General features: G+C 40.5%; 1 protein-coding gene across 5 annotated transcripts in view; it reads right to left on the minus strand.

The window, feature by feature from the left end:
* Nucleotides 1-546: 546 nt before the first annotated feature.
* The window catches only part of gdpd5b (glycerophosphodiester phosphodiesterase domain containing 5b), a 67,026-nt gene continuing 43,707 nt past the window's right edge, over nt 547-23,865 (minus strand). For 2 of the 5 annotated variants that reach the window (XM_074679024.1, XM_074679022.1), the window contains 14 exons: nt 23,737-23,830; nt 23,507-23,566; nt 22,987-23,085; nt 21,638-21,731; nt 16,662-16,807; nt 15,815-15,897; nt 13,506-13,656; nt 10,043-10,264; nt 9,563-9,720; nt 9,325-9,472; nt 7,383-7,465; nt 5,519-5,533; nt 2,602-2,714; nt 547-1,907 (listed from right to left, as the gene is read on the minus strand). In XM_074679024.1, the coding sequence (XP_074535125.1) occupies nt 1,822-1,907; nt 2,602-2,714; nt 5,519-5,533; nt 7,383-7,465; nt 9,325-9,472; nt 9,563-9,720; nt 10,043-10,264; nt 13,506-13,656; nt 15,815-15,897; nt 16,662-16,807; nt 21,638-21,731; nt 22,987-23,085; nt 23,507-23,566; nt 23,737-23,830 (1,552 nt within the window). In that variant the 3' untranslated portion in view covers nt 547-1,821. Of the gene's footprint in view, nt 1,908-2,084; nt 2,371-2,601; nt 2,715-5,518; nt 5,534-7,382; nt 7,466-9,324; nt 9,473-9,562; nt 9,721-10,042; nt 10,265-13,505; nt 13,657-15,814; nt 15,898-16,661; nt 16,808-21,637; nt 21,732-22,986; nt 23,086-23,506; nt 23,567-23,736; nt 23,831-23,865 lie in introns of all 5 variants that reach the window. The other 3 variants (XM_074679025.1, XM_074679023.1, XR_012599088.1) reach the window with 2 other exon arrangements.

The raw sequence follows: 23,865 nt of genomic DNA on the forward strand, positions 1-23,865 counted from the left end.
CAACATGGGAAACCTGACAGAGATGCAAGCAGTGCACAGGCCACTTTGCCCATGTGTACTGTCAGAAATGCAGAGAGCATCTTTGCTTAAACAAGGAGAGAAACTGTTTTCAGGCCTTCCACCATGCAAAATAAAAGGTTGTGAATCGCAAAATGAGCAAAATCCTAAAATGTTATTTTTTTCAGTCTTCCACCCAGACAGTTCCATTGGTGGCTTTCTCACTACAGCATGATGGTAGCACTGTTTATGTTTGGAAGTACAAATTGTTAGATTTGTTTGTGATTTATTATGTTGTTGTTTGTTCAGGAAAAAACAATCGTTGAGCATTGTGACCTGATTTATCAAATATGATACAAATTGAAACTCAAATATGGAAAGTGATATTTGAAAATGTTTTGGGGGGGTTGTTCAGAGGGACCAATCAAGGCTCCAAGTTCAAAGAACTGGAATTTTCTGTCAATTATTGAATGGTTTGGGCTTTACAGGGTTAAAATATGTTTTTTAAGGAATGACTTCAGGGTGAAAAAAAAAAAAAAGATCTGATGGTATTTTTAAATGTTTATTTCTGAGGTTCAGTAACAGAATAGAGAAAAAAAAGACATCCATCAGTTTTCTGCTGCTTGATGTGAAACCTGTAGCCTTTAATGAACTCAGAGCTTCACATGTACCACCCTCTCCTGTAACCCATCAGCACTCAGTTACAGAAACATTTAGATGCATTGTATTTGTTAACGTTAATATACCACAGCTCAGAAGTTAACAGACGAGGAAGTAACATGACCTCCACGTCCCCCTGACTATTGCTGCTGTAGTTTATAACTGTCACATTGTTCAAATGTTACTCTTAGTCAGCTGTAGTTTGGTTTGGTTCCCCTTTAATGTAACAATAACGCCTTTAACAGAACTCCAAACAAGGTTAAAACATGTACCAGCCAAATTTACACATAATACTTTATGCATTTCATTAAAAAACACATTCACCTCAAAGATTCACAAACATCCATCAGACCATTTCTGGTCACATTAGGAGTCCAGCTCACACCACACACACACACACACACACACACACACACACACACACAAACACACACACACACACACACACACACACACACACACACACACACACACACACACACACACACACACACACACACACACACACACACACACACACACACACACACACACACACACAAATCAATGTGATAATTACTGCTGTATGCCTGGGTCAAAAGCAGCGACACAGGGGCCATTCAACCTTGAACAAAATAATAAAACAATCTTTCACCAGGAACAGACAGACTTTGTAAACATCGGATTTTAGTTTTTAAGTGTTTCTTAGAATATAAATAACAACGTTTTATATTTTACTAAGTGTGGACAAAGGCAAGAGCAAAATGAAACATTAAATGTAAAAGTTTCATTTTGCAAGAAAACCTTTAAATGAGCCTTTTTTGAATGAAATGTATCCATCAAGACAGAAACATCATTTACATCAGTTAAAATAAGAAAGGGCTTCACAGATTAAACCATCTGGAAACATCTTAACAAACAAAGCATGCATTAATAACTCTCAGGGGCCTCCCCAACGTTTAGAAGTAAGAGAGGAGACCACATTTGTTAGACCCTATTCATAAAAAGTGCATTTATTCCTGTTTATTATACAGACTGTTTGTCAAGCACAAGCACAAAATAAAACCTCTGGGGTAACAAGAAGCAACGGGGCAGTGTTTTTTCAAGCAGATCCTACCATCCATGGTTCACAGAGGAGAAATGAACCCCCATCTGTTACAGCAGTTTCACAAACACAAGTCCCAATCACTGGCTGACGGCCTGGTTGGTGTAGTAGTCGTAGCCATTATCTGCATACAGTTCCTCAGCACCCCCAACACCATTTCCCACCTCTGGAGGGCGCCACAGGGTAAGGGGAAACACAAAGTAAGCTCATCAGTTTCAAGAAGATTCAGGAATAAGTGAAATACACAGCAAAGGTTAACAGGCTGTAACAGAGGAGTGATCTGAATAAAAACAGGAATGGAAAACTAAAGAGAGCTTAAAAAGAATTCAGCAGTTCAACTCACCTTTGCCCACAGCACTAAAAGCTGTCTAAGACTGAAAAGGGCCTAAGCTCCTGAACACATGACCTTGTCTCCAGCAGGAGTTTTACTGGGGATGTTTGGTGCATGTAGGAAAGGTTGGATGCATGGATGGATGGTTGGATGGATGGATAAAGGGAAGAAGGGCACAGGGGGTAGAAGTGGCAGGCAACCAGGGATGCAATGAATGCGGGGAATAAGGGAGAAGTCACACAGATGGTATCATGAACAGGAGGTGGTCCACGTCACACAGGCTGCTACTGGGGCTGACCTTCAACAGGGGGAGACAGGAAGAAATGGCCAAAACATTCACAGACACTCAGAGGTGCATGCTGAGATGGAGTAACATGCTAGCACTTAGAAAGCTCAACACCTACCTGTAAATTCATATTTCAAAATCAGAAAATTCAGATTCACACATCTGACCAGGAGACCACAAAAAACCCCCCACAACAACAATAAACAAAGACATGTGTCTGTTTTGTCAGTGATAGGGCCTTACCAGAGAAGATGAGTTTCTCCTTCATCATGTTGAGGTCTCTGCTGGACCTTCCCACTGCAGCGCTCAGCATGATCTGTTCAGGGTTGTAGCTGTGCATACCACTCATGCGATACCTGTAGGGTCATATTAAAGTTAAGACAGATCTGCATGAAAGTACAAATAGCCTAGTATCTCTACGTCTGCTCTGAATATGCATCAGGTCATGCCAGATCCCCTGCAGCTGGATGGAGAATCCTATCAGTGCGCATTTTTAATGTCTCATGATTGATCCATGTACTCTGGGAAATGTTATCTGTGTGTAGATGTGCAGACTTAATATAATGAGTTGATATCCACCAATAGCTCAGGAGTAAAACTATAGACTGTATAAGACATGGATGTAGTCTCCCCGACGTCACCCGTCTGTTTAGGAAACAGAAAATGAACACATTGGCTATCGCGGCCATATTGGTAGTGGCAAGGGCTTCACCTACAGCTATAGGGCACCTGCTAGTCACGTGACCCTGAGCTGTACCTCTGATTAGGCGAGCTTGTGATCTTAATATTCTCTAAACTGCCGAGTTAGAAACCCACCCCCGTACAGTATGCGCCGATAGTAAAATTAGGGATTTAGACAGGAGACGTTTTTTGAACCAGGCTGTAAATAGGTTAATTTCTGCTTTGAAAACGTCTCTTTCTGACTTGGTGAGTGTGGGTGACTTCCGGTACTTCCAGAGCCAGCCTCAAGCGGACACTGGAGAAACAGCAGATTTTAGCGCCACAATGTCTCATATTCTTAGACCTATGTTGCTGCTTGAGAAAAACCTGTTCTGGATCTGAGGTATCAGTGATTTAAGAGGAATTCTTTGACCATTGAAACAGAGGTTGTGTCCGAAATCACTCACTCATTCCCTACTCATTACTCACCATATAGTGAATTAGATATAGCTGACTATATAGTCCACTCAATCAGCTAAATTAAAACAACATTTTGGACACTACTCACTCATTTGCAAGCTGCTGACAGTGACGTATTTACTCTCACGTCGCTCATGGACGGCTGGGAATTTACAGTTATATCTTTTCTTAAAAACTGCAGTACAGTATTTATTTTAGTGATACCTAATATTATATGCAGCTTATTTTCTGCAACAGCCAAATATAATAGAAACATTTATTACACATTATTTTTAAATAAATAAACCATATATTTGCGCGGAACTTATGCTGTGTTTAAGAATTACAAGGTCCAGTGAATGCATCACCTGCGATGAACGGTTTAACAGCTAACGTCCGTGTTGTTTGTTTCTCAGCTCAAAGTTGTGAGACGGGCTGGTCCGAAAGTTAAACAGGGAGCTAAGTGTTATTCTCTGATGTTTTTAATGTTGTTTCATGCTATTAGTAATCATTAAACATGTTATCAGTCATTTCTTCTGTTTGAACCGAAATGCATGATGGTATATATTGCTCATATAGTGAGCATCACTAATACACTACTTTTCAAAATGCATTGTGGGATACATTGAGTGGACTATATAGTGAATGACCACGCTCACTCAGATTTTGGACAGCACTACAAAATGGCGTCATTATATAGTGCACTATATAGTGAATAGAGAGTGATTTCGGACACAGCCAGAATCTTTTTTTAAAGAGGCTGTGAGGAGGATCTGTTTCAATCAGACTGCAGCACCACCTTATGGCCTGGAGTCTCACACACACATTGTGGTAAAAACATGACTTTGAACCCGGCATGTGTTTGTTTTGGAAATGAATGGAGATCCGATTTTTTTTAACTCTACTTTTCTTTGCTCAAGACAACTTTTTTTTTTTTACCAGATATAACACTACAAGATAAGGTATTTATCAACAGATGCATAGAATTACTACTGAATGTGTAATCTTAATGAATCCTGGTTAATAACAGCACTCAAGCAGACCAAGCAGAGCTAACATAACCTCACTCTTCATTTTATTGATAGACTCTTAAATTTGAACAGACCACTGCAGAATAACTGCTGACTGTGGGTTGGAATGAACATTAGCACAAACAGATTAGCTTCTGTGTTAGCCTTTAGCTTGTGCTCTATCACTCTCATGTTTATCTTTCTTCTGCTCTTCTGTCCTTTTTCTGTCAAACAGTTAGTCTCCAGTGTCCACCATCACTACAAAATTAATCACAGAAATCGTTTTCAGCAAAGAAAAACACAGACCTCTCTTCTCTCTGGCCAGCTAAGCTAAGATAAGAAGCTAAGAAGTAGTATCTAGAAATAAATAACCTATATTGGTGCTGATAATCTCATTTTGATGTGTGGATTAGGACCAGGCATATGCCTCCAAAGGAGACTTTTTCAGAATCACTAGAGACTCTGCACAGCCCCTTTACATTAAATCAACTCAGTTTTCTAATTGAATTAACTCAGGGTCGTTTTTCAGAATGAACTGCAACTACTGCAGGAAGGGGTTTGGGAACAGAAATGCAAACAAGCAAGCTTTTACTTCATCAGCATCAACAACGGTCAATACTGAAGCACTTCACCTGATGAAAACTCAGCTGTTGTTCATCTAAGAGCTCACTCATTCCCCTGACTGGATAATATAGAGAACTTATTATTTGAGAACTTGACAGTGAGAATGTTCTGTGCTGACTGGGTAAAAAAACACGCCTTTTGATGAGCTCACACAGACAGGAAAAAGACCAGAGAGTCTCTGCTATGGGTAAAATGGAAGCAGAGCTGGACACAGGTTCAGGTAAATCACAGTTTTAGTGAGACAGAGAGACAGTGACAGTGATGTGGATAGAAAAAGTGACTGATATCATAATGTGGCAGGATGGAGGAGACAAAATAACTCAGTGATCATAAAGGACAGCTGATCTAGGTAATGAAAGACAATGAAAGAGGAAGAGACTTTGGTTCCCAAGAGGTGACCCAGTTACCTGATCATGTGATAGCTGAGAGAAGAAGCCAGAATGCAGCAGAGGAAGAGGAGGAGGAGAGCATGCACGTCAGGAAGAGGCAGGAGGACAAAAAAGGACAAAAGAAGGCAGGAGACAAAAAGGTCAGTTTAGAAGCTGGCAGAAGCTACTGAAACTCAGCTAAGCAGAGCAAAGTCAGGCAAGACCCTAACAAGCAAAGATCACTGCCCCCATACCAGAGACAACAGAAGCTGGTCCATTGGTCTCTGGGGGTGTCAAAGAAATGACCAAAACTGCACTCTGCAGCAAATAAACCCCCAAAACCACAATCTCCAACAAAGGATCAGCCACAAGAGGAGACAGGCCTCACCTCTGAAGGTCAGCACTAACTGTATCATTTAATAACACCAACAGATATACGTCGAGGAGGAGCTGCGCTGATGTGGATGAACTGTTTTGGTGCTGCAGACAGAGATGTCCTCTGAACAAAGTGAGGTGTAGAGAGCTAAATATATTGACTATAGAGTCTTTTAACATGACGTTATAAACTTGGATCGGCCATGTTGGAGGTACTCTGACAGCAGGACAGGACTAAGCGCGCAGGTATATAGAATTATTGTTGTAAAAAATGGTAAATGATTGCTGTATGCCTTGGATGACCAACAATTTTGGCAGATAGAGGTGAGGAGTGCTAACAAATGTCCAAAGCTCCATCAGCTCCATCAGGATTTCTGTACGTTTGAGTCTTTTCACAGCATTTCCAGTCAGATAGTTCATATTCTCTGTCCACAGCATTGTAAAATCACACTTTAGTAAAATAAATATTATATGATAGAGTATAACTTTGACTGAGAGGTAATACATGCCAATAAACAGCACATTAAGTTAAACTCAGTGTCTCTCTTAAAGTGAGCCTCTCCCAGAACAACCTCAATAATTCCGTGGACCCTCTCCCATGATAAATACGGTGGTAACATCTGTGTTTTCATGCCTTTAGGTAGATAATGATAAAGATGCTAATTCTTTGGCAGCTTATTAGGCGTAATTTTTCAGAACATCTCCTGTTTTCCTGCTGGTTGAGTCCTTCTCAAAAAGTTTTAGTATGCTCAGTTTTTCTACATTTGTTGGTGGAATAAGAAATCTTAAAATCGTATTTGGCTCTGCACCTCTATCTCTGTCCATTCACTGTTTACATTAGTGTAGCTCCAATGTAGCCAGGTATCCAGGCATAGATATCTACAAGACCATAACATGGCTGGGGACTGCTCTGGTGCACTGTACTGTAGTCGGAGGTGAGGTGGATGACTTACTAACTTGAATTCTAGTAACTTGCTAAATTTTTCACAGATTTACAAAGGGATTGGTTTATTACAAACCCTAACGTGTAAAAAAATGTGAAAAAAAAAAGAATAGTAAATTAACTACATCTCTGACGTTTATAACAAACCAAGTCGTTTGAAAATTGTTTGAAAATTTAGCAATCTACGGTTATTTCTTCCCATTGGCTCACAGCGTGCACAAGCAATCAGGTGTTTGTATATCTATAGATCCAGGTAACTACCCAAATCATGACGTCAGTGCAAACACTCTATAGGGCAGTTTTTATCCCTTACAAAACCCAAAGCAGTGCTCTTTTACTTCAGTGTATGAAAAAGGACAAAAAAGGAAGCAATGAAAAAAAAAAAGTTAATTCAGATCTTTGTTGCAACAACCCCAGTTACATTCCTGATGTTATTGTCAGCATTTTTATTAGACAAAGGTCAACACTGATACATTAGAACTGGCTCCGTATGCAAAAGTACAAAAGAGAACCAGAGATTTACTTTAGCTGTCACACAGCAGCAGAAACATGAAGGAAACTCTGTACTTGTGTGACTGAACTTACTTCTGGAAAAAGAAGATTCCTATGACCACAGCAAAGGAAACCAGGTCTGCAGACACCCACATCAGGCAGTATTCATCTGGTCTCTGGAAACACATGAGCGCATGAGTGCATGTGCACACACACACACACACACACACACACACACACACACACACACACACACACACACACACACACACACACACGAACACACACACACACACACACACTACATGTCAATAAACTTACTGTGAGCTAAAAAAAAACAAAACACAACATCACTGACGGGGCTGCACAGTGGCTCAGCCTCACAGCAAGAAGGTCACCGGTTCAAATCCCCACCTCGGCCGGTGGGCCTTTCTGTGTGGAGTTTGCATGTTCTCCCTGTGCATGCATGGGTTCTCTTCAAGTACTCCAGCTTCCTCCCACAGTCCAAAAACATGCTCACCAGGTTAACTGGTCACTCTAAATTGTCCCGAGGTGTGAGTGTGTGCATGAATGGTTGTCTGTCTCTATGTTTCAGCCCTGCGATTGACTGGCGACCAGTCCAGGGTGTACACCACCACTCGCCCAATGACAGCTGGAATAGGCTCCAGCCACCCGCGACCCTGAACAGGATAAGCCAGGGTTCTGCAACCTTTCCTTTTATATGAGCCATTTTTCCTTGGCTCACCTGGATTAATGTCATTCAGGAGCCACAAAATCTACTTTATCTTAACAATAAAGACAAAAAGTGTATAAATTTGAAACATATTGAATATCTAGTGAATAATTAGCTAAACAAGAAGATTTTGGGTTTATAAAATTGTACATGTTATGTATCAGTTTTTTATTTTCAATAAATTTGCAAATATTACAAATTGAGAAAACTATGTAATATAAAGTTCATAAATAGATAAGATATTTCAGTAAGTTTGTGATTTAAAAAAAAATCAAAAAAAGGCTGAAAATGCAAAATATTTTAAATTTTAAAACTGTTTTAAAATTTCATAAATTTGCAATAAAATAAAAAAACTGTCTTTTTACAAACTTGCTCCATTTTAAATTATTTCAAAAATTTTGGGGAAAAATGCAGAAATTAAAAAAGAAAATAAATAATAAAAAAAAAATCTTAAAAAAATTGGAATTTTTATTCCTAAATTTGCAAAAAAGTTTAAAAAACAAATAAATAATGAGACAAATAATTATTTAATGATAAAATTATAAAGGAAGATTCTTTATTTCATTAATATATTTTTTTCAAATCTACAGGGAGCCACAGGAAAGGAGTCAGAGAGCCGCAGGTTGCAGACCCCTGGGATAAGCGGTACTGAAAATGGATGGATGGAACATCACTGATTTTAACAGGAGAAACAGCTATTAAACAGCTGTTTGGATGAACCCCAGCACAAACGGAAAATGAAAAAGAAATGACTGTTTTGACTCTGTGCCCCAATTCCTAAAGACAGCGCTGCAGACGCCCAAACACTCTGAACTACTGCAGGTCTGGGAGAGCCCCCATCCAGTGGGACAGACGATGACAGGCTGGCATGCACTTGATAGAGGAAGAAAGGGTTCAAGAGAAACCCACCTACAAAGCCTGATGTTATAGAATATGTTGCACTGAAAATTCAGGTCTCTCTACTTTGCTTAGACCTTAGTATTAAAATATAAAGAGAAAAGAATGCTTGTGACATAGGGTGAGCTCAGTTATAAGATAATCTACATGAGTGAAGCAGAAGAGATTACGTTGAAAGAAAGGACACAGGCTATTGACTAATTTTCATAACTTTAGAAATAATAACGTCTTTCTAAGGCTTTGGACAGACGGTTCTTGATGAAATGGCAAGAAGGGGAAACCTTGATCAAACTTTATTTGGACAAATTAAAGAATTTCTACAAACAACATACAATGACAATAAACTGACATTTGAGGAAAAAAAGCAAAGAAAAAGAAAAATGTAGGAGTGGGATGGATGCTTACCATGAGCCAGACTGGGTAAGGCACCTTTTTAAGGATCTGCGGGGCCTCTGAGGAGACTGAAGAGACCCCACTGCACCAGAGCACTGAGTAAAGCCAAGGCTCGTTGACAGTGTAAAGGGTGAGCTTAATGCTGCTCTGGGAGAAGTCTCTGAAAGATACCACACACATTCCAGGCAGGTCTTAAAAAATGTATCCAACTACCAACACATGAGCTCTATGCATGTGAGTGTGTGTGTACCTGATTTCCTGTGTGTTGGCCTGGTTGTATCTGAGCAACAGCCTGCTGATGCCAGAGCGATGGAGACTTTGAGGATGTAGTTTCTCCAATGAGGTCTGGATCAGACTAGGCGCCAGCTCTTTCACCACTGACCTGTCCTCGTTTGGCGTCCACATCACCTACACACGGTGAAATATACATGCCTATAATCTCACTCTTCAAACTGGTGATTTGTGTCATTATGTCAGTTTTGAATGTTTAAAAAGAGTAGGGGGACATCAATTACACAGATGGTGAAACAGCAAAATGAACAATCTTAAAGTTTATTTTAACATTTAAAAGAAGCCAGGAACACACACACACACACACACACACACACACACACACACACACACACACACACACACACACACACACACACACACACACACACACACACACACACACACACACACACACACACAAAACTTCATCTAAGAGCTTCATCTCCAATAAAATTACCAGGCTCTGAGGAATGGCAGATTGCTGCACAGCCTGCAGCGTATCATTGATCCAGCTGTGATAGCAGGGGTGCTCTGGAGGAGGTCTCCTCAGCCTGAACACCACCGTGGTGTTGTGATAGGAAGCCAGATGTAGAAGCTGCTCCAGGCTGCACACACTCTGGTTGGCAATCAGAGCCTTCTCATGGGGGGACATGGTATGCACTTTCCAAAAGGGGTCACCCTGAAACACGTCGACCACACAACGCCACAGTGATGTCAAAGATCCAGGACTGAATTTCACTTTTACCTTTTCACTATTTATGCATGGTACAATTCCTGCTGCTAAATAAGTCTCCCACCAGTTTTCACAAACAATAAAATAAATAAATACAATTAAATTAAAACATAGAAACATTTAAGCTTTAAGTAGCTTGACATAAATACATCAATGTGAGATTTTTTTGACAGAAAGATAATGGGAAGGAGAAAAATGATAATATTAAAGCTGCAAGCAGCGATAAGCGGCCCTCGCCCGTCGTGCGCCCGTCAGAGCATGTCCTGGCCGCCACATGTGCAGCAAAATGTGGCTCAGCCAAAAGCTATGTCTATAGATGAGGTGTGGTCCCTGCAGTAAGCATAGATGGGTAATTGTAAAGGTAGAGAATATTAGTTGTGTGCAATAGGTGGTGCTGTTGTATTACCCTGATGCATCTGGGGATAAGTCCAGAGTAGGACTACAATCATGCATGCAAAATTGGGAAGAAATATGAGAATGTGTCAGAAAGATATTACTTTGCATTTCCAGAGGGGGGCACTACTGCAGTAGCACAGATTAGAGGTCATTGAAGTGTTGTGAGATGGACCTTGATAGTGTGTGCGAAATTTGAAGAAGATTGGATTCTATATGACAGAGTAACTATGGCTGTATTCAGACCAGAAAAGTCCTTTAGTCCACTTGTTTGGTCCAGACCAAAAGCGGACTGCAAAATCATTTTCAGTTTCAAGAGCAGCTCCTTCAAAGCAGGCTTAACAACATTGTTTCAAATTTTGGAACAGCGAAGACGAACGCGCGCAGCAAGGAGACGCTATGCTCTGACCCACGACATGCTAGCAACAGCGTGGCTAAACAGAAGATGAACGATCAGGTATGAACCGAAGATGGTTAGCTTACAGTGGCTTTATTGGCCCAAAAGGCGCATGTATCCTGTAGTTAGTTCAGATGGACCTTGGTCTGTATTCAGACCTGCACCAGAGAACCACGAACTGCACCAGAGTTCGTTTGGAAGCGGACCACCTCAAAAAGTGGGTCTCGGTCCGGTTGTTTGGTCCGCACCAGGGTTTGTTTGTGTGTACCGTATTTTCCGCACTACAAGGCGCTTCGGAATATAGGGCGCACCTTCAATGAATGGCCTATTTGAAAACTGTTTTCATATATAGGGCGCACAGCATGGTAAGGCGCATAGGATAGAAGCTATAGTAGTGGCTGGGGTTGCGTTATGCATCCACTAGATGGAGCTGCGCTAAAGGGAATGTCAACAAAACAGTCAATAAGTCAGTCAAACTCAGGCTACATCCACACGGAGCCGCACATTTTCCTATCCAACTATTTTCTGTGCCGTTTTCAAAAAACGTGTGCTGTAAAGACGAAGCCGTTTCTGCCGTCCACAAAAGCCGTTTCCAGAGATCAGTTCAAAAGCCAGACCTTTGGGGGGGGCGCTGTATTGCTCTAGCAATACACAAGAGAAGAAGCTCGGGCCAGCCTGTGAGCTGATGTTAGTACTTGACAGAAATTCTCTTTACAGGTTCTTACTGCTTACCGCTGTTACTCCAACGACGCCCCCTGACTACAGTAGCCATGATTAATCAATATCGATCCATATATAAGGCACATCGGATTATAAGGCACCCTGTCGGCTTTTGAGAAAACTGAAGGCTTTTAGGTGCGCCTTATGGTGCAGAAAATACGGTATTCACACCTGCATGGAAAGTCCGCACCAGTGCGGGAAACGAACCCTGGTCCGTTAAAGTGGACCAAACAGTCCAGGTCTGAATACGCCCTATGACTTCCTGGTTGATGACGATATTTGTGCGTTAAAGGTGCTGCCACAGACACACCCTTTAACTACATGACAAGACTTGATCAGTGATGCTTTGTGAAGGCTTGTTAGAGATTTGTGAGCACAAATAAGAAAAAGTGAAAAACAGGAGGGTATTTCAATAATAGATAAAAAGCCATTACTTCCTGTTGACATTTGGGGATGCTTTGTGCTTTGTGGGGTGGTTCTATAAAGAACCATATAGATGTGTTTAAGATGACACATTGAACATATCTGTGCATTTTGGTCCTTATACAACATTTTACAAGAAACCTTTACAGGTTTTCCTGATTTTGAAAAAATGGTGAGACTTTGGCAGCCAGTTGTGGCCACAACCATTGAGTGAAAAAAAACAAAACCTTTGATAACCTGTGATTGCCGGTGTGTTTAGTAAACACAAGCCAAGTTTGGAGTTGATCCGATCAAAATACATAGCCTATTAACTCTATTAAATCCTGTTGCCATTTGGGGGCGCTATACTTTTAGGTGAAAATAATGATATAGATGCATCCGGGGCATCATACTGAACATGTGTGTCTGCTTTTATCTATATCGGACTGTACTTTTGAGTCTGTTCACAGCATTTTCAGTCAGATAGTTTATATTCTGTACACAGCATTGTAAAATCACACTTCATTAAAGTAAATGTTATATGATAGAGTATAACTTTGACTGAGAGGTAATACATGCCAATAAACAGCACATTAAGTTAAGCTCAGTGTCTTTCTTAGAGTGAGCCTCTCACAGAACAACCTCAATAAAACAATAGTTCAAAAAATGTGGAAGTTTGACCCCTTGTCCTGGCCACACCCATTGAGACTCGATAAATATTTCAACGACTTTTAATCGTAAACATATCTCGTATACACAAGCCAGTTTTGGAGTTGATCCAGTAAAAAATGTCAGACTAGTTAGTTCAAATACGTAGCCTATAAATTGTCAGAATCTAAAGTTTAAGGCAAAATGGTGAACTTCCTGTTTGGAATTCACCATAGTTGTACATGACTTTTTTGTAGGTGTTGACATGGTAGTTCTAGCCAAAAAATTTCAGGGCTGTAGCTCAAAGTAGCCTGAGGGGCTGCAGTTTTTAGCCACTGGGGGGCGCTATGTAGCTTATATTTTTCTGGATTCTTTCATACATTTTTTTGCCATGGCTGAATTTTGTGGCAAGGTCCTTGTCAAGTGGGGTAAAAGCTGCACAATAAACAAAGAATAATAATAATACTTAAGGTTTCAAGAGGGCCCTAGTCGCTCCTGTGGTCGGCTAGGGGGAGTACCAGTGACTCAGAGGACTAATGACCTTTATCATAAATCACTGAACCACATCCAGTGTCACAGGAAGCTAAAAAAAACTTCATACTGTCCTCATCACTACACAGAAAGTACCTTGAGGAACCACCGTCCCGCATTTAGCTGCTGCAGATCTGTCCAGTTGAAGAAGGAAGCATCAATCATCTGTCTGTCTGGGAAAACCCTCTGTACATCAGTGGTCCTCTGCAAGGTGTGGTCGTGCATGAGGAAAGGTACTCCATCCACACTAGAGATCAGGAGAGGGTTAGAGCAGCATTATGGCATATTATACTGCTTTGGTTGCGCCCACATGTTTCTAAATATGGACCAGGCAGCAGCGCAGTGATCATGAAAGCTGAAACTCAGGAATAACTTGTGTAGCAGAAATGACTGAGAAGAGATCAATAGCTATAACTTTATCTTTTTTTTAAGCTTAAAGAGGCTATAAGGAGGATCTGGTTCAATTGGGATGCAGCGCCACCTTTTGGCCCGGAGTATCACACACTGTCTTGAAGATGTCACTCTTAACAAGATGTGTTTTTTGTTTTCTGTTAAACTCTACTTCTCTGTGTTTAAGACAACTTTTTACCAGATCCAGTGGCGCACAGGGCGGAGTACCAGATGCAGCTGCAGGCACAGACATGTTTACTTCTGATTCCCTGACTCTCTCTCACTCAATTCAAAAGCACTTATTCCATGCTTAAAATCAACCAACCAACAGTTGCTTTCAGTAGGCAGTAGCAAGCTCACTTTATATTCAGATGGAATGGTGCTGCATTCAAGGCAAAATGGAAAAATTGCGTCCCATATTGATTCAAAACAGACACAGCGTTAAGGTGTGAAATACAGGATGATTCCATATTTTATGGGACAAGTGGCCACCTTACTCACAGCCTGGTGCTGTGAGACCTCCTGTCAGTCATCTACCAGTCAGGTAGGCCTTTAGTTTGTTTCTAGCCTTTACCTCTTGTTTTAGCCTTTTGCTTGTTTTTAGCCTTTACCTCGTGTTTAAGCCTTTAGTTTGTTTTCAGCTCCTGTTGTAGCCTTTAGCCTGTGTTTTAGCTTTTAGCTTGGACTCTCGCTCTCTACTGTTCATCTTTCTTCTGCTCTTCTTTTTCTATCTGACAGTTAAGCTCCAATGTCCACCATCACTACAAAATTAATCACAGAAATCATTTTCAGCAGAGAAAAACACGGATCTGTCTTCTCTCAACTAAACTTCATCAGCCTGTGTGGCGTTGTCATAGAGACCTTGAAGTGCTGTAAATCAGTCTGGTCCAGCTCGACCTGATCGGGAAGCTAAGAAGTAGGATTCAGGAATAACCTAAAAAATCCATTCATGTGATATGAAGATATAAGTCATCAAACAAAACAACAAAAAATAGAAAATCTCCCAAAGAAAAAACTAAAGTTATACTGTATGTGTGTGTGTGTGTGTGTGTGTGTGTGTGTGTGTGTGTGTGTGTGTGTGTGTGTGTGTGTGCGTTTGCTTACACTGATCATCTCCTTCCTTCTGAATGTTGCGAGGATGTTTTTTGAGAGGATGTCTTTCCAGTGTGTGATTTCTCTCTCTTTGTGTGTGTGTGTGTGTGTGTGTGTGTGTGTGTGTGTGTGTGTGTGTGTGTGTGTGTGTGTGTGTGTGTGTGTGTGTGTATTTGGTCTGCTGCAGTGGGGCAGTCTCACTGACCCTCTGGCTGTCGTCAAGTCTTATTGCTCAGCACAGTCAGGCTCTTACCTGTCAGCAGCCTGCTCCAACCACACTCATAAACTCTACTTGCATACACACAGTACACACACTCACAAACAGCCACAGCTGGGTGCGCTGCTGATTTAGATACAACAGGTCAATCTCTCATTATTTACTACTTCACAAAAAAAGGCCCATATCCACAAGTTCTGACACTGCAGCAGGATCAAAAACATCTCATCACAACACAACACTAAATCAACCATCCTCACTGACTGCACACGCATGAGTAGACATGTACACTTACTATCAATCATGTTCAATAGCCACTTTACTATTCACTGCCTACGCTCTCTCCTCTTTCTCCAAGAGTGTCTCACTCAGCCCGTCAGCTCCTGTTATATTGTTTCTTTGAAGCCCCTATCTATGGCCTGCTGATGAACGGATTTGTTGCTGCACCACTGAGTAATGCTTGGTGCCGTAACTGATGAAGCCAGAATCCCAAGTATTTGTTTATGAACTGTGTCTATGGTGAAAAATATCGAACAGTTTGTCTTGTCATAGGTTTATATTTTTATCACAGGTGCACCAAAAGCAAAGCTTGTACTGAGGTGTTTCTTTTTTCATATCTAAAGATAAAGGCAGCATCTAAGCCTGAATAAAGTAGCCTTTGTCATTTGGCCTTGTCAGTCTGCAGTGTTGGTGTGCACAAGTGTACCTGATTGTAACATCCGCTTCAAACCCTGTGACGTTCATCTGCAGAGCTCGCTGAAAGGACCAAAGCGTGTTCTCAGGAGCAAGCTGGAGACACACAAACACATTATTAGAAATCTAGTGAGGCATCTTTGGTCTTCATGATGTGACTGATGAAGACAAGGGTTTTTTAAGTCAGGAATAAGTCTTGATACCACTTAAATAATGTCTTAATAGTTAAACACAGGGGAGCTCCCAGCTGTGAAATAGTTTCTTTTTTGATACTGGTTACTTTACATTATTTTAATATATTAAGGTTTTAGTAGGTTATGTGACTAGGTAAAAAGAAAAACATTACTGAGTCCACATGTGGTTATAGAATCCCCCTGTTTAGAAAAGACTGCTGTGAAATGAAAAGAAACAACATTCATGGACTGCTCTAATCCATACCACCCTAAAGGATAACAATGACTGATGAGAAAAGCTTCTTCCAGTGAGTTGATGACTGGGAGCTACACATTATGAATAATGCTTCAATCAATACAGTCCTTCTGGGAAACAGAGGCCATTCTTTTCCACTCTTTTTGAGTTTCTTAGTCTCACAGAGACATAGCCATTAGGTTTAGAGTCCACTGTGAGTTTATCTGAAAACCCACTGCATCAAGCTCTTTTGAAAAATGTGAGGAACTTAATGAGTGATCTGTATCCACCTCCCATTTCCTTCAGAATACTGCTCAGTCATTGAGTCTCATGCCAAGTTGATGAATCCCTCTGCAGGTAACCTGGAGACCCCATTTTCTGGGAGGCTCAGCATCATTAACATTTGTGTGGTGAGTGATCCGGAGTGGATGATAAGAGATCAGCTGACTCACCATGGGTGCTCCCTGGTGGCCGATGACCTCAGGGCGTTGTTTAAGAGCACTCGGATCCATAATGCAGGGGGAGGTGATGTAGAGGGGTACCACGTAGAGTCCCAGTAAGACAGTCAGATACAGCAATATGACCACCACTTGAAACACTAGGTGGAGACAAAACAGCCCAACATTTTTTTATAAATAGCTCATTCCTTTTCCTTTTGTGTATATGCTAAAAGCCTGCAGTTACCATAAATGACCTCAGAGACAGAGGAGATGTGGAAACAGTAAGCTGTTTCCTCAGACCACGGTCAGCTAACTGTTAAAGGTGTGAGGGGATTTTTGTTTTAAAGATTTTTAAATCACAATTTTCTATTGAAAAAATCTCTTTTTTTTTCAATTTTCAATCCTTCATTTTAATCTTTGTTTATAAGCTGGCTTGGAAAAAATTTACCGCTTTTCTTCAACAGAGTGCAAAACGTGTGTCTTTGACTTTCCGGTATCAAAGAATTGGAATTGACTCAGCAACTCAAAAAATATTGAAAGAATCAAATCAGGAGAAAAGCATATTGTAACATTGGGTCTCAGAAAAAAAAAAAATCGAAAAATAAAAAAAAGAGCAAATATTTTTCATTTGAAGCATCACAAGCTTCACTTGTGTTACTTATGACTAATGACATATACATGAGCACTACACTGAAAATATCAGGGTATCATTCGTTCATTTCATATCTGTTTTAGAATCCAAAATTGGAAAATGGATAACGACTTGTTATTCAATTTTTTGTTTTCAAATCAAAAATCAGAAAACACATAACGGTCTATTTTTCGCTGTTTTGATTTTGTTTTGAAATTAAAAATAGAATATGAGAGAATGTAATTATAATGGGATTTTCAATCCGTGTATGGTTCATTCTTTTGTTATTCTGATTCAAAACAAAATAAAAAAACTGAAAAAACGGACTTGTTTTGTTGTTTTTCTGTTTTAAAACCAAAACGGAAAAACAGAAAAACAGAAAACATGGTTTTTCTGTCCTGGTTTTAAAAATGGAAAAACAAAAAATAATAAAAGATTGTGTCAAAATTGTTTGTGTGATATTTTGATATTAAATGTGAACTCTCTATATAAAAATTAGACAAATAACTCACATTGAAGGTTTACACAGACATGTTCCTCATATTCTAATTTCAATTTCAAAACAAAATCAAAACTGTGAAAAATAGACCCTTATTTGTTTTCTGATTTTTGATGTGAAAACGAAAAATTCTATAACAAGTCGTTATCCGTTTTCAGATTTTGATTCTAAAACGGATATGGAATGAACGAATGATACCCTGACATGAAAATCTCCCCAAGTTTCAAGGATTGGTAGCATGTGCAAACAAAAACTGTCAATTTAATAAAAGCTCTTTCAGAGGCTGCTCCACAGACATTCCTAATGCCCATTTGTTGATATTGTTGAAGAACTCACCATTCTTTTAGAGTGTTGCATGTGCACAGTATACGGTATCTACCTTTTTACCTCATGTCTTGTCACCACATTGCTCCCCCAATGTAAAATGTGAAAAGAGAGGCTCAGAGTGTGCTTAGTGCAGCCATGCTTGGCATGTTTCTTTGCTGCTTAACATCCTGCATGGAGAAATACACAGTTGCAAGAAAATGTGTGTGAACCCTTTGGAATTTCCAGAATTCCTGCAAGAATTGGTCCAAAAATAGTTCTGATCTTCATCTTAGTAGGGCTGCAACGATTAGTCGACATAATCGACTACGTCGACGAAAAAAATTAATCGACGTAAATTTTAATAGTCGACGCGTCGTATTATTGTTTTTATTGTTGTTGTCGTATGGTGAAATCAAATACCAGGGGGTAATACTCATTTGTAACTTCAGTTCACACCATGAGGTGCTGTGTTATTGAATACTTTTATGGGAAAAGATCACTAAGTTCATACGTGAGGAATATTGATGAGGAAAAATCTCCACTTCCAGAGAGCGCTGTGCGCTGATGGAGGCTCTGACGGAGCCTTACAGCTCCCGGAGTTTAGCGTCTGATCACGTGATCTAGAGAGTCTCCTTCACTCTCTGTTACAGACAGTTTTTCAGGATCTAAGCGACAAACTAGTGTCAAAACTCCCCTAACTTTAGAAAAGAGAGGACATTTATTACTCTCAAGCTCACACTGCAGCGGTAACACTCAGCGGGGAGGAGGAGGGGCGGAGTGTGCATGAGCGAAGTGGAAGTAGCGCATGTAGAGAAACGAAACTTAACGCGTTGTTATGGAGAGTTGGGAGAGAGTCAGGCGGGATCACACAGAGAGCAAAGCAAGCCCCAATGAGCAAATAAACATTAGAAAACAAGAACAAAGTCACTAATAAGCGGTCTGTCCAACACTGCGTACAACAACTTAATTTCCCTGTTACCTGCTTCATTCAGTTTGAGATTTAGCCTATTTATTTTTTGTATAGCCTAGTACTTATATTTTTTCACGTCATCATGAATGAAATAAAGACAAACAAACGTGACACAGGGCTGACCAATCAGAGGTGAAAACCTAACTCTGGGTAAATGCAGTAAAAATGCAAAACACAGGTTGAATTATAAAGGTCTGAACCTTTTAAAGGCCAAATTAGGTTGAAACTCAAAATAATCGTGATTAATCGACTAATCGAAAAAATAATTGATAGATTAGTCGACACTAAAAATAATCGTTAGTTGCAGCCCTACATCTTAGTCATAACAACAGACAAACACAATCAACTAATATCACACGAACAGTTATACCTTTTATGTTTTTCCTAAACACTCCACATGAACATCCGTCATCTCAGTGCAGGGGTGAATAAAAACATGAAAACATATTACTGTTGGTGTGGTATAGGTTTAAGCAGACTGTTCATTGTTGGGACTTCGGTGAAGATCAGAAAACAGTTAATGAGCACTTCCCGTAGACATAACAATCTACTGACAATGAATTCTGGTGTGTGTGTGTGTGTGTGTGTGTGTGTGTGTGTGTGTGTGTGTGTGTGTGTGTGTGTGTGTGTGTGTGTGAAAGAGAGAGAGAGATGTGGGATAGAGAACAAACAGACACATAGACTCAGGGGAATGTGTCGGTTTCAAGGTCAGCTCCTGGGCGAGGTTGTGGACAACTCCAGTTACACGTGGGAGACTCAAAGCCTTTATCTACACAGAGACGTGCACACTCACACACATGCATCTCCCCAGACTCTGTTCAGTATTAACCTAAAGACTGTGAAAAATCTGATATGCTGTGTTTCAAAGGATACAGTCACTTACAGTTTTATATTCAGCTGAAACAAAAGGACAGAAGTGTAAACCAAAAATTACCACATTTAATTTTGCTCCTTCCAGGTTAAAGCCACAGAGCAGAGGAGCTGTGTTGGTGTAAACAGTAAGTGGAGTTTTGTGGTTTTTTTACACTGATTTCTTTCAGAAAGCAGAGAAAGCCCACCCCTTAGCAAAGCCCTGCAGAAAGGTATCAAGTATGTGAGTATGCAGTCAATGTGCCTGCGGTGTGTGGCTTCTAGGCAGAAGATGGGAACAGGGCAGAGGAGAGAAATGGTGAGCAAAATTTACAAAGCTCTTTCTTTTAGACCAGGTCTGTGTTGATCAGCGGCTGTAGATAACGGTTCAAAGAGTTACACCTAGAGGTATCACAAACAAAGATGAAATATCAAAGAGAATTGGTTGGTTTCCTGCATCAACGGCATGTGTTACAGATCAGTGCTGAAAAGAGAAGCACTCCATTTTATTTGGTTGTAACATGAATAAAGTCTCGCTAAATCTTAAGCACCGTTTCCAGTAGGGATGTCCGGATTAGGTATTTTTGTCCCCCAGTCTGAGTCTGAGTGATTTGATTTTGAGTATCTGCCAATACCAAGTCTTGGTCCGATACTTCTATTGTGCCCCCAGCTTAAAGTTCCCACCATGTTCTGCTCTACTTTACAGCATTCAACCAATATTGTCACTGTTGTGATGTCATGCCTTGCGTTGTTTCTGTGTGGGGTTGAGAGAGTCTGACTCTGTACCACCACACAATAGTAGTAAATACTGAGCTGTTATCTTACCCATTTGTTTTGAACTATTATAGATCTGATCAAAAATAATAGAAATCTATACAGTGGCCGCTGTCACACAGGAAGTGATGATTCTTTCGACCAGTCAACAGACTGCAATGTTGTAGTTCCACCTTCTGGGGTCAGATCGGTTTGGTCTGGCACCCCAACAGAAGGGTCCCAAAAAGTGGGAAGGTTGATCTTGGTTATTTGAGGATCTGTCCTGGGATTAGTCAGTGGAAACATCACAAAATCTGTGCTGTACTGAGACGAAGCAAACTGAACTGCTTGGTGGAAACGGGAGCTTTAGGTTGTAATTTTGATACCTTGAAGACCTTGATGCAGACTCTACTCTTTGTTTAATCAGTAGAGCTGAGAGAGGAGTAATGAGGCAATGCCTTTTTGCTCTCAAATGCCAAAGGGTAAAATGTATGGAATGAAAAAAAATCCATGCTTTAATTTTACATCTGCCCTACAGTAGAAAGCTCACAGCACATCATCTGATCTATTTCAATTTTTCAGACTCATCCCTCTTCAATAATCTTGGTATTGATGTTAAGAAATCTACATTTGGTGAGGAACATAACTAACCGACAGCATAGCACTGCTACAAAGATGACAATGATTTGCAGCTCAAACTGGATTGTGCTGTTCTACAGATAACACTGGCAGTGATAGCTTAAACATCAAGAGCTGCTTACCAGAAAGGAAAACAACCAAAAGGTGTCCTGAGAGGAAAACATCACATGAGCCTCTAGGAATGCTCTTTATCTCTGACACCCTGGGTGGAGGTCCCGGCCTCTGTCTACATAGTGTTAACCATTCACAGCTCCTTCTTCATTTGTATGTGTGTGTCTCTAGTAGCACATGGTTACGACAACTGAGTGTCTTCTTGTTCTGTGTCTTGGATGTCAACTTACATGTTTTTTCTGAGCGGGCGACCTGTCCAGCCACAATCCAAGACAGTGCTGTGACTGCAGCAAGAGCCCCAATGTGCAGGAACGGTCCTGTGGCCTGGACAGAGATGAGATAGAGGAAGAGGATGAGGGCAAGGCATTAGAGAACAGAGGACTCAGAAAAAAGGGAGGGAAGAAGTGGAGGATGTGAAGAAGAGATATTTCAGCAAATCAAAGACAGAGAGGAGTGAAATTACAGACATCAAAGTTGGGAAAGGTACTTTTCAAAGATAATAGCTATGTGGAGGTCGTTATTTGTTGTACTATGCTATTGCTAGGAGACACCCGTGTGGCTGACTGTTACAGCAGCTCTCTCCCTTTGTTGCTGTTTGTTCATATTTTTTCTTCTCTTCTTCGTTATCTCTGCATTTGAAGTCTGTTGTTACTTTTTATGTCTCATTTGTTGGTCACTGACACCAAACTGGTTACGTATGCAGTGGTGTTTTTACTTTTTTTGCTCCTGTGTGTCTGGAGATCCTACGTGTAACCATGATCGCATTGTTTATAAACAAGATTTCACCTATTAGCCTGTATCTGTTGATGCTAACCAGTGCTGGGGCTGGTGTTCTCTATGAGCTAAGGGGGGGGGGAGGCAAAGACAACGTGCTGGTGCTGCGGTGTGAGCAAAGGAGAGGAGACATCGACCTGTCCTTCCATCTGTGGTTATGGGGAATGTGAGATCTAGCTCCGATAAAATGGATGAGCTAGCTGTGCTAACCCAGCACCAGAGGGAATACAAGAAGGCAGAGAAGCATCATGCTAGTCACAGACATGGCTAACTGAGCTATCACTGGACACAAATGCCACATTGGAAGAGCTTCACCTGACAGGATACAGGAGAGAGAGACTGAACAGATTTGTGAAGAAGTCCAGCTCAGTCCTGGACCCTGTCTCTACTGGACATTCTTTTTTCTTATATTCCTAAATGTTTTGCATTATATACTTGTTTGCTGCTGTGACTGTGAATTTTTCTTCGGGGAATGATAAAGTATATTTTATTCTCTTATATTTGAAAAGACATCTCAACAAAAAATTATTTAAAATATACTTAATATTGTTTACTTTGCTAGCCTCCTATTTTGGCTGAAAAGTAAATGAAATATGCCAAACCTTTATTTTTCTGATTAGCAGAGTTTGTAGGTAAACAGTTATTTGAATCCTGTGTTCAAATAGTTAAAGTTTAGGTGAGTATTATAATATAAGACTGCCACCGTCCAGTGCAGATATAGCACTTAGTGTAGACCTAAACCTTAGTATCAGTATTGATGACAAGCAGCTGAAAGTGTTGCTCTCCTGTATTTCAGTCTCCTGACCTGTAGTGATATGGGGATAATGTCCCACTCTTGACCCCATGTTTGAGTGACGGATATCACACCAGTGACAGTAGTAAGGAGAGCAGCGGTAACTCCTATCTGTGTCAACAAAGAGAGAGATACACAAAATCAGGATGACAGCCACTATAGATTAATACATAACCACACACACAGACAGACACACCACAGAACAAGCTCAAATAGCCCTTGGCCCTTTCACACCACAGAGAGTGTTTTTTCTAATGTTTGTTTTGCCGATAGCGTTTTTTAAACAGGTCATTTACTGGGCTTTCACAACCCTCCTGGGACACCACGATCCAAACTGTAAGTTCAAGATAAGTTCAGCCGATCAGCAATAAATGACGACACACACACAGGGACCAAGCAAACACACAAGAGTACAAACAAGCCTATCAATAAAAACAGATGGAGACAGATACCAAAGTAAAAGTCACACACTCCCAGATACCTTATTTAGACCAGCTACACACACAGTTATATAAGTGTGAAAGTTATGTACCTTATGGAGCCAGTGCAAATTCAACTGTTGCCCAAGTGCAATGTGACAAAGTGCTAAAACCTTAGAATAAGGAAAAAGAGTTAAAGAGTTAAAAAAAATACATCTCATTTTCTTTACAAATCTCAACACCACTTCATAACTGATCATCAAACAAAAGTGTTCAAAATGACCACTGTAATCATTCACAATCATAACTGACACCTCACTGAAGAATATGATGTACAACTGACAGTTAAAAATGCAATGTAGGTGAAGCCAGCAGCAGTGGTGGCCAGGATGGGAATGGTTCCATCACTCCACTCTCCAGAGCGGTTATAGAGAAACCTGCAGAGACACAAGAACGGACGACATGTCACAAC

Source organism: Halichoeres trimaculatus, unplaced genomic scaffold (assembly GCF_033239565.1).
Source record: "Halichoeres trimaculatus isolate MK-OKI-2021-1 unplaced genomic scaffold, fHalTri1.1 fHalTri1_scaffold_9, whole genome shotgun sequence".
NCBI classification, from domain to species: domain Eukaryota; kingdom Metazoa; phylum Chordata; class Actinopteri; order Labriformes; family Labridae; genus Halichoeres; species Halichoeres trimaculatus.